The 16,480-nt window shown below is 38.3% G+C and overlaps 1 protein-coding gene across 2 annotated transcripts in view; it reads right to left on the bottom strand.

Annotated features, from left to right (window-relative positions):
- Window positions 1-473: 473 nt before the first annotated feature.
- The window catches only part of LOC107087158 (protein shisa-9-like), a 134,572-nt gene continuing 118,565 nt past the window's right edge, over window positions 474-16,480 (bottom strand). For both annotated transcript variants that reach the window (XM_015378577.1, XM_015378578.1), the window contains exons 5-6: window positions 14,522-14,638; window positions 474-2,712 (exon numbers count right to left, since the gene is read on the bottom strand). In XM_015378577.1, the coding sequence (XP_015234063.1) occupies window positions 2,216-2,712; window positions 14,522-14,638 (614 nt within the window). In that variant the 3' untranslated portion in view covers window positions 474-2,215. The remainder of the gene's footprint in view (window positions 2,713-14,521; window positions 14,639-16,480) is intronic.

Here is a 16,480-nt window from a genome sequence, read left to right as displayed (position 1 = left end):
CTGCAGCTAATGTGCAATGCTTGATGGGTAAAAAAAAAAGAACATGTTGAACAAGCTTAGCTCCGTTTAACTCATAGTGGGAGATTGGGTTGTTTTAACAGATTTGCATCTTCAAACCAAAGAAGGGTCTCTGTACCTTCAACAGCCTCTGCAGAAACCCTGGCAAGCAGATTAACTGTCCTGATTCAGAAGGCTGCTGGTGTAAATCATTACAGGGCACACAGAACAGCAGCCCTAAGGGATATCTGAAGCCCTCAAATGTGACGCCAAATGTTTTGATCAAGTGTCAGCATGTGACACGTTGAGAATATAAATGTGTTACATTCTCAACAACTGTAAGGCTGTTGAAATAAAGAGGTCTTAAAGAATGGCTTGAAACTGAAAAAAGAACATTGAAGGAAATAATTTGCATTTCTAATATCCGTATCATTAAAAATCTAAATAAAAATAAAATTTTAGACCTGTAAATCCAAACATCTAAATTGCTGGATAGGCATTAGTATGGATAAAAAGTTCTTCTGTTTTGCTCCTCTATTTGGATGAAAGCATAGCCTCAGACCAAGCTGCTCTCTTGATGTGTAAGCTGTATGCGTCCAAGGCATGAATTACATTAGTGATTTGTTTAAGTGCTAGCAGTCATTCACTTGTAGTGCTGAGACACTTCATTAAGAGGGAGTGAAGCAAACTGCAGCGCAAGCAGCAGCACTAAACACTCGCATCAAACGGCTCCACTCAGGCATCCCTTGTAAAGGTGTTTTTGTATGCATCAGGGCTTTCTCTCCTTACACTCAGAAACCCTGCATGTTGGTAATAATCTATCTGGAAGCCGGTGTTTGCAGAGCCTTGAAGAAAGTATTCACACCCCTTGAGCTTTTAAAGCATCAATATGCTTTTTTTTTGTAATTTCATATGCTAGAACAACATAAAAAACATATAGGTGGAAATTAGTGATTGATTTCTGAGGGCAGTTGGTTGCACTGGATTTTGTTAAGAGTTGTTAAGAGGGTGAATCTGGAGGGAAACCATATTTCTTAGATTCCTATTTTTGGTTTAAAAAAAATAAACATCAATCCCTTTCCTTCCGATTTCCTTCAGTGATGCCCTAGTTGGTCTGACACAGGAAATCCCAGTGAAAAAGAATAGCGTTACCGCTAAGAAAAAATGAAAACCTCAAAGGATATAAATACTTCTGACGACTACTACGCTTGCATAGAGCTGAAAAAAGCAAGATGTATCTCAGAGGAGGTATTCAATCAATAAAGAAACACTGGCACAAGCTACACCAGGGAACTTCACAATGATCCTGCTCGACAAATTGAACTTTTCTGTCAAATTTTCAAGCATCAGTAGCTTCTTTTGCAGCTATAAACATCCTCAGCTTAGGAGACATTTCATCAAGTCCCTGCACACAATAAGACAGCTCACCGATTCATTTCACAAGTCTCAGAGAATTAGTGTTTTGAGAGAAAATTGTGTTTCTGTTTGTCTCCGGGGGGGAATGGAAGTGGAGTCTGCAGGCTTTTTGACATTGCAGAAAATATTTGACGACTGTGTACATGTATGCATGTGGGAGTCTGCACGTGGTTTGGATCATTCTCATTGCGTTTGCCTCTAGATTGAGACAAACACTTCCCACAAACCCTCACCCTCCTCTCTGGTATGAATCGCAAGGCTGATATCTCACTCTTCAGAAAACCGCAGGGCAAAGAGAGCTGACAACACAATGATATTCTTTCAGCTGATGAGAGGCCGAGGAATTTCACGGGAAAAAGGGATTCTGGGGTAAATAAAGTCTCTGTGTGGAGTTTGACTATTTGGGCATGGTGGAAAGGTGCTACAGAGGGGAGCAGAAGGTTGCAGAGATGCAGGAGGAGACAATGCAGAGATGTGTGTCAACACACTGAGAGGCCACTCAATTATTTAGAAAAGCTGCCATGTTCAAAGGGTCAGAAATGTCACCTGCTGCTCCGTCACCTTCACAGCTTATCCGCTTGGGGTTCGATCCAGTGGTCTTAGAAATATACAAATACCACACACAGATGCTGTTTTTTTCAGTTCTTGCTAAAAACAGTGAGGAAAATGCAGTTACTAAAAATCCCAGATGTGATATTTGTTTGCTCCTCCACAACACCAAAGCTGTGGATATTAAGGATATCAAAGCACATCCCTTTCAGGATGAACTCCATGTCTTTGCCTATTCGCCCTCTCTGTTCCTTCACACTGTCACCTCTGTCTTGCTGTTGGTGGCCAGTCCCTTGTGCTTGGGGTGCATGTGTGGTGAGTGGCCGTAGCCCAACGGCTGTGAGAAGAGCTCTGGCAACGTCTCGATGCTGAACTGCCGCTTGTGGGAGTAGGCCTGACGCCGGCTGTTCTGCTGGTGCAGCGGCTGGTGGTGCTGCTGCTGGATGGGATGGTGCTGCTGCGCGCCGATACTCATGTGGGTGGCTGTCGGGTGCGGGATGTGGCTCTTACTTGGGTCCCAGGCTTTGAAGGCCGAGCTGGAGGTGAGCGGGTGTGTGTTGGTTTTGGAAATCTTAGGTTTGGGCATCTGGGAGGCGTTGATGGTTATGGCCAGAGGTGCATGGACATCTGGAGGTGGGAGGAAGGGCTTGTCCTTGGGGTGGAAGTTGATTGGTTGGAAAGTTGGAGGAGACTGGCGGTGGGTGTAATCTACCATCGGATAGCTCTTGTAGTAGTCTCTTACACCTGTGTCTGGAGGAAAAATAAAAGAAAATACAGATTTTACTGAAAATATATTCAGTAGGATTACTGTATATGAACAGATTTTAAATGCCAGAACACACCAGATGCAATTTAGTTGAAGTGACATTTCAGTAAAACTTTTTGATAGGAGCTCATGCAACACATTCTCCTTCCAGACATGTCAAATATTGCTCCCTGGTCATTCCCTCACATCATTTATTGACATTCAGGGTGCATGACAGGTTGTGGCAGGAACTTGCGAAAATGTTCACTGAATTGCAAATTAATGAAGTAGCACTAACCCATCCTTTACCTTATCCCTAACCCTTAAACCTAAAGAAACACCAGTATACATGCCACCACACAAAGCTATCAAAAACAACTTTGTTGGCTAAAATTTGTTATGTGATACAATGTCCTCAACCTGTCTTTTAACTTTGGCATCAATATAGTGATAGGGGTGAACCCCTTTTGCATCAGTATGTGACGTGTAGGGAGATTAGGTCTAAAGCGTCAGTATTTGATGAGATGAGAGTCAGAATGTGTTGGCTCAGGAGGACAGAAAACAGATAAAGTGAAATAGCGATTCTCTTTGAGCTTAAAAAAACAAACACAGAACAAGGAGAAGCTTATGAGAGACAATGCAAGATACACGCGGCTTATTGCACTTCCTACAATATACTGAAAAAATATTTGACAAACTTTACGAAAAAGCTCCTTGAGAATTACCTTTCACTGGCCTCGCCCAGTTATAAACAGCTCCACTGTCTTTGTCGTGGCTGCATTTTTGTTTTTTAAACATCATTTCTATTATGGTTTGTATTAAACTTCTTTACCTGTTCTGTTTAGTTACACTTGTTAAAATGTTGAAAATTGAGAATGACCCCTTTTCATTTTCTATTCATTAAATATTGCAATTAAATAGATAAATGATCATGATATTGTCAAAGCTTATGTATGAATTTTTTTTACAATTATCTTAAAGGTATACTATGCAACCGGTGTAGATTTTCCAGCAAGGCTCCCCCCAGAGGGCGAAAGTAAAAGTGCACTGTCGTAAATATGCTCAGCTGTTCTCCTGGTTTCTCCGTCAAGCCAGGTGCGGTTGTTTTGAGCTTAGCAGACAGGCGAACGCAACGAATCACCATGTCTACTGCGGTAAGTGACTATTTTGTTCCAATTTTCAAGTTTAAAAATTTAGCACGTTTCCGACATGGGCTTTCGCTGTTTTCTCACTGGTTCCGCCATGATAACTGCACAAATATCGCCACTGCGTTAGCAACGAGCATGCCTTTCACTGGGGGCGTGTAGCAGTTCTCGCCGTAAAGCAAGACCGACTCTCGCGATGCGCGAGCCTTCTGAGCCTGTGGGTGCGGGCCGAGGGCTCCTGCAATTGCAAGTACTATTTCCCCTACAAACCACCAGGGCAGCCGAGAAAACCTTTGTTCGACCTGAAATGACTCATTTAATCATCCAAAACGTTATGGAACACATTGATTAACTGAAAAATGTTGCATAGTATGCCTTTGAGACTAACAGAATCTCCCTATTTTCATTTATTTCATTTAATTCATTATTTGAATCAGAGGGCAGCAGGGAGAACAGTCCATGGTGGGGATGTGAAGGGTCACTGATGATGTTATGGGCTTGGGACACTACCATGGACTCTACTGTGTTACTGTGACTCTAAACTAAATAACCAGCATCCATGAAACAGAGGTGAAGTAGGGACAATATGTTATGGTTCTCCCCTCTTGGACTTTGAGTTTTTAGTTTTTTTCATTCTGAGTAATTCTGTTTTTTTTTTTTTTATCCTTGGTTGGTTTCTATTTTTGTGATATATTTAAGTAGTCTTAAGTTGCTCTCTGTTGCCCCCTTGTGCCTGTCTCCTTCCCCTTGCTCTAGTCTCTTCCATCCACACCCGCTCCATATCAGCTGATTACCCCAGTCTTTGCTTTGTCTACCATATACACTCTTTCTGTGCATTTCTTCAGTGCTGGTTTCTTGTTGTTTGTTGCTTCCTTGTCTCTGGCTTCCTATGTGAGTTTCCCCGATGTTTGTTGGTTTTTGGTATTTTTGGATGTTTGCCTCAGTATCTCTTCATTAAACCTACAAGAACTAATCTCTGACTCACTTTTCTCTGCATCTGGTCTGCAAGCAACCTCACTCCCCATGTTGAGACAATACCGAAGCCTAGAAAAGTGTTTTTCAACCCTGGTCCTCAAGGCACACTGCCCTGCATGTTTTAGATGTTTCCCAGCTTCCACACACCTGTGATCAATTGATAGCGGATTATCAGGCTTTGCTGAACTGCAATCATCTGAATCAGGTGTGTGAAGTTTAGAAACATCCAAAACATGCAGAGCAGTGTGCCTTGAGGAACAGGGTTAAAAACACTGGCCTAGAAAACTAACAATTTAACTCAAAAATGTTTTATTTCAGTTTAAAATTTCAACCTTGTAGAGAAATAAAATTGGTCATGAATAAAATCATTGTCTCTTTTTAAATGGTTAAACTAAGGCAGCTTTTCAGAAAAAAAAAACAAGCCAAGATGAACAAACAGAAACGAACAGATGTAAGCAAAATGGAAAAGATAGCCAATGCTACCTGATGGCATGACCCATCCTGCTTATTAATTGATGACGTAGTGTTTAGCTGGTGAAAAATACATCATTTCCGTTTTCCTCATAGAACAGAACTTTGAAATACTGTGGTTCTTAGTGAGGGGAAGCTGGCAATGGACTACTGTTGAAAAATATGGGACAGCACAGTGACAATAAATTAAACAGACCCTCCCTTTAAAGAACAGCGTTTGTTGCTGTCCACTGAAGTGTTTCCACACATGTTGTCGCCAGGCGGAGCTGACAGCGAGATCCGCTCTGACAGTATTACTCAACATCCTCTTTAGTTCGCAGAATCTCCCATCTGGGCCACTGTTTTTCCTGAGCCCTCAGTTTTGTTTTCAACTCCATATTTCACATATTTCCTACTCTTCTTAAACATCAGCTTTGCTCTTTTCCACTCACAGCCTAAAAATTGCCCTAGGTTAAGTCTGAGCCACTGCATTATAATTGCATAAGCTGGAGCTGCATAAGGATTTTTGAGTTTTACAGCATGCTCTGTTTGGATTAATTGTGATGCAGCACAGAATGTTAAAGGAGCTATTCTAGGAGTGCTTGCTCTGTAAAATGCTAATTGATAACGTTTGAGACATCTAGCCTTAAACTTCAGTTTAATAGGTTTTGTAAACTTTGCAAAAACATGTTGTTGCAGCATGTGGTTAAAACTTAATGGACTTTTTTGCTTTTTACCATTTATCTGGCCAATATCCATCCTGCATAATTTCCCACCTTTATTAAAAAAAAAGATGTAATCAAATGTTTTTTCCATTTAATGCAAAGCACCAATGATTTTTTTTAGATAAGTTAGAATAAAAAAAACAGCAATACATTTTTTTTAATCTTCTGATAAACTTTGGTGCCTCTTAAAGTTGTGCTTTATATGAGCCCAAACATGCAGAAAAGAAGCCTTTTTGGTGGAAACGTAAAATCCTATGGCAAGTAAGCCTTCATTCTCTGGCACTCTGCATGGTTTTATCATTTTGCTCTTTGTCGGTGAGGGGGTGGAAAGAGAGGCGGTGAAATTTGATTTTATGTAAATGATGGTTGGTGTACCGATATCAGGGTGTTACAGAACTCACGTCGCCCTCACCTGCAGCATATTTCCATCAAATGGAAACCTTTCTATCCCTTGAGTGATTTTCCCTCATTTGTTCTGGCCATCCTTCCTTTCTAGCCTGTGTACATACATAGCAAAAACACCCTGACTCCCACATCATCTTCACAAACCAAACTTTTTTACTGAACTTCCAAAATACAGACAGCATTTAAGTTTAGCAAGGACGGAAACACATTGAACCACTTCTAGAGAGCTTTAAAAAGTGCTTATCGTTTTGTCATCTGAGGAGCTTAAGGACTTGCTGATCAATTAATCATCTCTCAGAGGAATCCACCCTTCATCGACCCCTGAGGTGGTCAGTACACATAGAAACTGTACCAAAGAAGGCTCAAGCAAAGAGCTTCTGCAACCAGTCAAGAACCTGTCACCATATCTACAGGTCATCTTTTACCTGACCATTACTTTTGTTCTTCCTGTGTTCCTTGAACAATGTATGATTTTGTTTAACCACTAAACAGGAAATGATTAGACTTCATCAATAGCTCTGTCCACAGATTGAACCGTCAGGTCTGACCTCCCTGCTTTCCCTGATAAGTTTACATATCCAGGTCAGGAAAAGGAAGCTAGGTCCCTTAGAGGCCAATTGAGCTGAGTTTAGTTTGAAAACTGACACATGAAGCATCGGCATACATCTTAAATATTTGTGTATGTTCTATACAAAGAAAACCACTATTTTGATCCCACTGCTACTCTAGAAGCTGACTTCCACAATCTGCCCTCTTACTTTCTCTTCAAACCATTATTCATCATTTCTGGCTGCCAGTGCACCTGCTCTTGTCTTACTTCTTTAATTAAAATAGCTATATTAAAAAGTGTTTGTGCCAAAGTCCTGTGGCTTTCCTCTGGCAAAGCTTTGTTGTTTCCTAACGTTTCCTAATCCTTCTATTTTCGGGATACGATTCAATTTACCCTCAGCATCTTTGGAAGCTAAATTTAGTTGTTTTCTCTTTTATAAAATATTTCATTTCCTGTCTATAATGCGACCAAAAAAAAAAAAAGTTGTTTAGGAGTTTTACTGCATCTCGTGTATACTGATGAGTTTATGGATCGCTTTTCCAAGAAAGGTTTTTAAAAGAATTGCAGGTCTGAAACTCTTAACCTCTTTGAAACTTAGGCCTTTTGCACACGGAAATGGTCTTTGGTTTAAACAGAAAGGTGTTATGGCATTGCTGCTGCACAATGCTGTATGTTTTCTCTGCAAATGACACCAAACAGGTTAGGGAGAGGAAGGAATTATAAACCGCTCGGTCGTATAAAAAAAAAAAACAATCTGCTTCTATGGGGACTTGCTGGTACATTCAGAGCTTAAAACCACAGTGGTGGTTCAATAATTGAAAGTCTCCTGAAGAAACAGTTGAACTTCTTTTTGTGTCATTAGAAACATTTAGGTATCTGCTGTTTTAAAAAGTTTTTTTTTTTTTTTTTTTTTTTTTTTGTGGCAATGCCTTTTTAAGCATTGAATGTTATACATGTGCATGGTGATGAGTTTTAACAAATGAATCGCCTACTAATGGCAGGAAATGTATCCCTATTTTTCTGCTCCTACTAATAAAATGTGCACAAAAATTAAAACTTAAATTATTCAATTATTAAATCATGCAAACTAAATAACATAAACAAAAAGCAATCTCATTAAATAGCATACTCTGGTTGTTATATTCACATCTCTTAGGAGTTAATAAAACATTAAAGTCATATTTAGATATCTGAAAACATCACCAGTGTAAGCAATGGCTCTATATTTTCTTATGCATTTTGTTCCCACAATGACCTGACTTTTTTTTTTGTAATCTGATTAAATCCAGATAATCATCAGCAGAGCTCTGACTAATATTAAATATTGGTTAACACATTAAGCCTGCTTCCGCTCAGCTCTGATAAGAATTAATCTCTGCTGCAGCCGTCCAACCGCATTTTATTAAAAAAAGATTTTCAAAAGAGAGCAGACTCCATGAGACCTGCTGTTTCACCTGGCAAACTGTGAGCTTTGCTATCCAAACTGTTTTTGTGCCCTAACCATGACTTTGTGTGCACAGTGAGGATCTCTGAACCAAGTGGCTTGTTTATTACCAACCTGATAACCAGGTGTGAAGGGATGAATGGTGAGCATTTGCCGCATTCCCCGTCAATATAATTTGGCCTCAGTTTAAAAAAAAAAAAAAAAAATTGGAAAGTTTTATAATCTCTTTATTTTAGTAATTTTATTTTGTTCAATCTTTAAAAAATGGAGAAAAAAGATCATTTTCAAAAGAATTGTAACAAGCTTATCAAATGTTAACTTGTGTTGACTGCAAAATATATATTATGTAAAATGTCATCAGATTCTAAAAGCAAATTTACCGAACCATTCCCCCAATGTTCTGCTTTAAATCATTATATTTTGATCAGAAAAAGCATTTACAGTAAAATGTACAGTAAATGTACAGTATTTAAACTTTAGAGCAACCCAGCGAGATTAACGCAGTTATTTTGGCTGATGATCCATGTAGGGAGCTGTGAATAAGGGTAGTGGCTTGGAGGCCTTTCAACTTCAAAGACTTGGAACTTATTACAACAGAGAAATAACCAAAATACAATTGGAAAGGTGCAAAAAGCTGGTAATAACTTATTTTATACATATACATAGTTCTAAAATATAAAGTGTTCTAGCCAGGGCTTTTTTGGAATAAGAAAATAACAAAAAAACAACAACAACACTGTACTGTGGGTGCCTTTATTCATATCTGCAACACTGTGATGTTAAGAGCAGGTACCAAATAGACGAGCATGTGTGTCCTCAAACTGGGACTGAGCTCAGTACTTAGAAATGGGGAGAGCAATAGTGAAGCATATTGCACCTCAGTGTGTGAGGGATTTGGTACTTTGAAGTGTTTTTCACTGAAATGTGTCTGACGCTCATTTTCGAGTAGTTGGTTCTCTGCTGCAGCCGCAATCAGCCTTTGTTTTTCAGCCACAGAGCAGAATAATGAGATGGGAACATCTCTATTTTCTCCACAGCCACTTTCCAGTTAGTCTACATATATCTTCCCCTTCCTTTCCTCTTCTTCCAGCTTTAATTGCGCTTCTACGCTATTCTCATTTTTAAAAACTTCAATTAAAGAACCTCTGTTACCATCTCTGTTGAGAGTAATCTGTTGCCCTTCAAAACTTTGCTTTTTTGTCCTAAACTCTTCAGTATCAGCATCTCATGCACTTATCTCCAGCTCTGATTGTTCCATTCATATCTGGTTGCGCATTGAGTCGATAAAGAGCACAGATAAATGTGTCAAGCTGTCCTTCCTCATCTTCGTCACTACTGTATTTCCTATACACGTGTGTATATATATTTATGTATATATATCTATAAACATGTGATGGTAGAGCTGTTCTAGTTCTTTATTAGTTTTTTTTTACTACTCTATGGGGATAATTCTAAGAACGTTACTTTGCATATTCATTACAGTATTGAAACACTGCACTAAAATGTTAAGCTGAAAATGTCTATACTGGGCCTCGGACCTGACAAAATAGGGTGAAGTTTTAATCAGTTAGCCAATGGTACGACAAGGGGATCCAGGCCCTTGGTGAATTTTGTGGACAAGGGTCTGTATTCTTTTGAAGTGCTCTCATTACGTTTCAAATCGAAGCATTCCACGTTTTACTTTCTACTTACATCTAAGAACTGCCGTGAAAACGTATGTTGTAACCCAGCAAGTTCTACTGGAGGATCACTCTCTGATCAAGCTCTTTCGTCAGGTAGATTAATCCATAAATACTGCATCTAAAATGTATAGTTTTTTCCTAGAAAAACCTTTGGTTAAGCTATTAGATAATGCATCCTGCTGGGTAGACATTCTTGGAGGAGACCGCTGAGCAGGAGAGGGGATACGGCTTACCGGTGTCAATGCTGGATGAAGGATGATGAAACAGTCCTTCTAGAGCTTAATTAAAATGGATTATTCAAAAGTCACCCATATACCTCTTAAATGCGTTCCCCATTTCATCCATTGTCAGCAATATGTTCTCTGTCTTTCATTTTATTTACAAAAAGCTTGTCTACTTGTTTACAACAGCTGAGATGAGGGTCTGTGTCCTGAGCTTGAGTTCACACTGTAGTTAATGGTGAATTTAAAAAGTAAACAATATATATAGTATTTAAGGCTATTACATATTTTTCATCTCTAATAATTGCTTATAGTTCACTTTGGTTAACAACCTTTAACCATTTGTCATGTTGATGAAATGTTTCTTTTGTTTTTGTTTGCAAAAATCACTCCGTCTACAAGGCGGAGTGATAGTGGCCCAAAAAACGTCCTAATTGATACCCAGGTCTGACAAAGTGCCTGTTTGTTTTAAAATGACTGAAACACACCAACAAAACACATGTATAGTTTCTCTAGCTTAACCCTATAATGCCAAATGTATCGGATTTGATACATACGGTTTCTGAAATGTTTTGCGTCTGACACCTGTTGCATAATTGAATGGTAAAAACTTTGCTCAAAATCCTATTTTACACAATCAGATATACCTGATAACAGCCAGTAGAAGACTACACAAAAAATAATCTTGACTTATCGCATAGTAATAAATTACTAATATCAAAAATGTATTTCTGTTTTTTCTTTTTACATATTTTGTTAAACGGGCAAATAAGGAATTCAAACAAAAAAAAGTAATTTTCTGTTTTGTTTTATTCTTGGATCAGGCTTTAAAGGGTTAAAAACTTTTGATTATCACTGCCCCTGTATGGCAGTGGAAATTACTTATTCTCTGGTATGTTAGTTTCTCACAGCAGGAGGCTTAGCAGCAGTATTGAATGCTGCATCTAAGCTACAGACAAGGACCTTTTACAATTTCATGTCTAAAAACCTCAACTATCCCTTTAATATAAGTATCAATTCTAAATTGTTCTCAGACAGTTATTGATTTCTCTTTTAACCAAAATCACCCACTCTTCTCTTCACTCTGAAATTTTTTCTTGATCTCTGAAAACTACTCCGTTACTCTAGTTCTCAAAAATGTTGGTGCAGATCTCAATTGCTTTATGCACCATTCCACTATGTTTTTAACTTAAGGCAGCACTTTTGTTTCTTGTCTTTTTCTACCCAATAAACTGATCAATCGAGGTGTGCCTGACCTCAGCAACCATGGCCAGATATACCTGGAATAATCAGTTCAACCAGTAATGAAAGAGGAAACAAAAGATTTGGCTTAAGTTCAGAAAGAAGTGGGGTTATGCATAGCTCCCATAGCATTGATGATCTTCATCCAACATCAAATCTTATGTTTATTTTTTAAAAAACCTTTTGGGGTTTGGCCCCTAGGGGGTCAGGCTACAGGTGTATCTACCCTTCTCAGGTCTAGTCTGGGGCCGCCCACACCTGCTATTAAGCATACATTCCCTCTGAAGAAGCTTTGTGAATCCTTCATACACGAGCATGCTCATGCATATATACCACTGGAGTTTGTTTCCAGGTGTTCACTGCTACACACTAACACTAAGCTGCAGCTACAGATGTATACCACCCTGATTAATGTTGTGTAAACACCATAGGTTCTGACTCTGACACACATGGAAAGGATAGCTGCTACTCTTGAAGATTTTCTGTAAAGTTTACTTTAGTTGTCTGTTGTCTTCTTTTTGCTGTAATGCTCTCTGTTTTCTGTTCCCCTTGTCTCTTACGGGTACGGAAGCAAACATCTAGGAGTTACTGTATATCTTCTGTGTTCTCTGTTTTTGCTGTTTTGCTTTATGTTATCTCTTTTCATACAGTCTTTCCTGTCTCTCTCTCCCTTCCCTTGGTTCTTATCCCCTCTTCCTTTCTCTCCTCCCTTTCCATGTCTGTTCTACACAATTTTACTTCCAAATAATATTCAATAAAGTTTAATATACAAGTATCAAGCAGAACCTTATGCCAATAGTCATACTGGTTTAGTTTTAAAAAGGAAAGCTGTTGGGCTGTCAGCTGGCTGTAGGACATCAATTCCCCAAGCTATATTTGCAAAACAATGCTGCCTGTAAACACAATGTTTATGATCAATTTAAGTCTGGTTTCTCCCCCCACCAGCACAAAAAAAATGTAGATATTATTTTTATTTTATTTTACTAACCAATGAATCTATGGACAATCCAATGTTATTCTGCTTATCCAGAATAAGATGGATAGATAGGGGGGCAAAGATATGCAAATCTGCACACTATGGGCAATTTAGAGATACCAAACACACTAACAGTCATGTTTTTGGACTGTGAGGAGAGAACCCCAGATGCTGGGGAGAACATGCAGGAAAAGCCTTTGCCAGGAATCTAAGCCATGACCTTGTCGCTGCAAGGGAACAGTACAATAACTACTCTGGTTTAATTATCGGATAGCAAAATGTAATTTAGGGAGATTTTTTAACAGAATTTAAACTTGCAGAAGCTAAAATATATCAGCTGAGGAGCTGAGGAGGATATTTACAAACAAAGAAGCTATCATTTTGAATGCACAACTCGTTTTTTGTTTTTTTGGCTTAATTATTGCTCTGTGTGGGATTTTTCTTTCAGCAATTGCATGCTTTGCAATCTATATACACCAGATTTTGATTATTCAATTACTATATTAGCTGATGACTCTTTACAAAAAATGCAAAAGTCATCAATGCTGTCAATTACGGTCAATTAAAAAATGGTTGAAGCAACCCAGAACGAGCAGCTAACAATGTTAATGATTGTGAATGAACAGTGTTGCCAATGATCATTGATTTTAAATCAAAAACCTAATAATAATAATTTAAAAAAGTCGTTTTTTATTATTGTTTTTTGACCACGTCCGTGTTAAATGACAAGTTTATTTGCTTTGCTTAACATTTTTTTTTCCGGGAGCCAAAAAAGTGTAAAGTCCAACTTAATTATGGGGCAGTTCTCATATCTTGCTTTTTATGGGTGTTGTTAGGTTCACTAATGCTAAATACCAAACAAAATCCCATTCACAAAACAAATCTAATATTTTGCGATCCTCAAAGATAAAGGCTAAATTAACCATTTTAATTAAAGATGTGCAAATAGACTGACTTAGAACAACCATTTGCACTTAAACACTGACAATAGGTATCAAAATATGTGTTCACACAGAAAACATTACATAGTAAATGGCCTATACTTGCATGGTGCCTTAAAAATTCTAACGACCCCAAAGCTCTTAATACTACATTCAGCCTTTTTCCCACATATTGATGGTGGCAAGCTAAATTGTAGTCACAGGTGCCCTGAGGGCAGACTTAAAGAGGTGGGGCTGCCATACAGAGGCACCAGCAGACCCTCTGACCACTATACAGTAAGAATCCAACGTGGGTAAGTGTCTTGCCCAAAGATACAACAGCTGAGACAGACCAGAGTTCAATTTGATTAATCTCCCTACTAATGTCTACATCCTACGTCAGTATTGTAACGGAACTGGGGGAAAAAATGTTCAGATATGTGACAGTTTATTGTACAGATTATTTTTGGCAATTTTCTCCCAAAGTACAGACAATTGATTTTTTTTATTTTTTATTTTTTGCCCAGTAACTATATTAGTCTATTGTTGATTGATGTCACAAATATAAATGACCAGCAGCAAAACGACTAAAAAGAGATGGCTGCAGCATGTTTAGTGATATGAAAGGATCCCATGAAATTACATAAATCCAATTAGGCAACAATAAAAGCTTTGAAATAGTTATCGACTCGAGTTACTGCGATGTATGAGAAACAGTTGTTTATTTTTAAACAAGAGATGCAATAAAACCAGGGATTTGGAGCTTAGTTTATCCTTTATTCATTTATAATTTTCACTCCATGACAACTTTAGTCAATTTGAATGTTAAAGACTAAGCATGTAGAAATGAAAGATAACCCATAATGACACCTGCTATGGTAAAATAGGCTTGTATTTTCCCTGTTTTTTCATTCAGGGCCACCAATGCATTAATCCATGTTCTATGCGTTTCTTTTTCCAATCAAAGACTTTATTACTTAGTATTTAGAAAAACCTCTAAACAATACAGTCAAAAATTGTCTACTTTCTGCTCAGTCGGAGTGGATGTTTGTACTTATGTCTGCGGAGATTCAACTCACCCACAGCCTTGAGCGAGGTGTACTTATTGAAACCAATTCCCAGGTTGTTGTGAGGGTGAGACAAGGCCATGGCCGGTCCCAGGGGGGATAAAGCTGCATTGTTCAGGTGATTGTGATCTAAGAGAGAGAGAAAGAATATAGTGAGACATGTTATCAAAAGGTAGTAAGAGCTTAAGTAAAGGTAAAGAAAGAAACTAGTACATCATGACCTCAAAACACAGCTGAATATTTTCACTGAAAAGTATCATGGAATCTGGAGGGATCTGTGATGCTACCCTTTAACTTTTACTCAGTTGTTATAAATTGTAGCCATTGCAACAGGACAGTTGTTAAGACAACTGAAAAGTTGATCTCAATAGCTCATATACAGGTACACTTTAACCTGCTGTGTCTCATGAAATCCAGGGAAGACATACCGATGCAAGGAGGAGAAAGTTTAAAAGATCTGTGAAATCTATTACAATCTAAAATGTTTGATCTTAGAGAAAAAAAAATTATAAATATTAGGATCTAATATTAACACATGCATAGTGTTTGCAATGTAGTATTATGGGTTTAAATGAGAAGGTTACACATGTTTGCACAGCTTTCTCTCTAGATAAAGCAAATAGAGACTTGAAAAGGGCTGCAAAACCAAAGGAAGTGAATTAACAGAGTTGGCTAAGAACAGATGGTTTAATTCAGGATATGCTACTTAAAAACAGCCATGATATTAAAGTGATAACTAACTTTATCAAAGGTACAGTGGAGGATTTTCAGGAAATTTTGAAAAGACCCGCCCTCTCCACTAATTTTTAAAAATGCACATGCACAACCCTGTAACTGCTCCCGAGAGGGAACCCCTATTAAACGCCCATTTCTCCTCGTGCGTGCTCTGTTTAAAATTTGCTGTTTGAATCGCTAATGCAAGCTTACTATCCAAAAGAAGATTTGCAATTTTTCCACAGACTCAAGGACCACTTATTTAGATGATCCACCTGGTAAAAGAACATCCTCCACTATACCTTTAACTGAGGGAATTCCCAGGTGTTCAGCAGTATACATTCTACAGTCAATTGCTGTCACATTTACATGTGATACCATCCGTTAACTGCTTCTATGCACAGTACCTAAACCTCAATTCATTTTTTAAATATCTAAGGATGATCACACCTTTCTTTTAGAGTTCCAGTGGGTCTGCAGTTTGTTAACTTCTTCACCAGTGGAAGGGAATGCTTTCTATAGAGCTGCTCTTGAAAATCAAATCAACATCTTATCTTTCTCCTCTCAGTGTACGAAAGAGGTATAAGAGAGGTGTATTTAGAGGTGACCTCTGATAGGAAAAAAAAAACTGTCTGGACAAGCAACTCGAGTATGGCTGGGCAATATTTTGAGTCTACAGGAGTATGCACTCTGCAGGCCACTGAGTAGAATAAATGCGTGAATGACTTTATGAAACATACAAGTGTTTCCCCAATACCTAAGCCTGGATCACTATTGAAGAGATATCTGCTTGACAAGAGAAAAGGTCTTCAGGAAGTTCTCTACTTTATGAAGCTGTTATATTTTTTTTATTATTTGTTGGCTCTGTTTCTTAAAAGCACAAAGACCTTTATAGATGAAGTCTGCATGTTACCTCTGGCCTATGTGGGATCTCTTTGGGTGTGTGATGGTCACATGGTCAGTAAGCCCACACAACACCATTTTTTCATAAGTTTTTTTAAATCACAGTAGCATAAGTATATTGGTTTGTTTTTGACAATTTTAAAGACATTAGTTCCAATTGTAGCGCGCACATTTGGTTAACTTTTGTTTATTTAATTTTGTCAAATGCTTAATATATTTTCTGCTTTCTTTTCTGGTGCTGTGGGAGTGCAATCAACTGGGGGAATGTGGCTGACATCATGGACTGATTGGGTGGTACCATCTAGAGTTCCACTATGGGGGAAGACCATGGGCTCCACATTTTAAAATATGTTG

Source organism: Cyprinodon variegatus, unplaced genomic scaffold (assembly GCF_000732505.1).
Source record: "Cyprinodon variegatus isolate N-32 unplaced genomic scaffold, C_variegatus-1.0 Scaffold175, whole genome shotgun sequence".
In the NCBI taxonomy this organism is placed as follows: Eukaryota; Metazoa; Chordata; class Actinopteri; order Cyprinodontiformes; family Cyprinodontidae; genus Cyprinodon; species Cyprinodon variegatus.
Note: the sequence above shows the minus strand (reverse complement) of the source record. Positions and strands in the feature narration are given on the sequence as shown.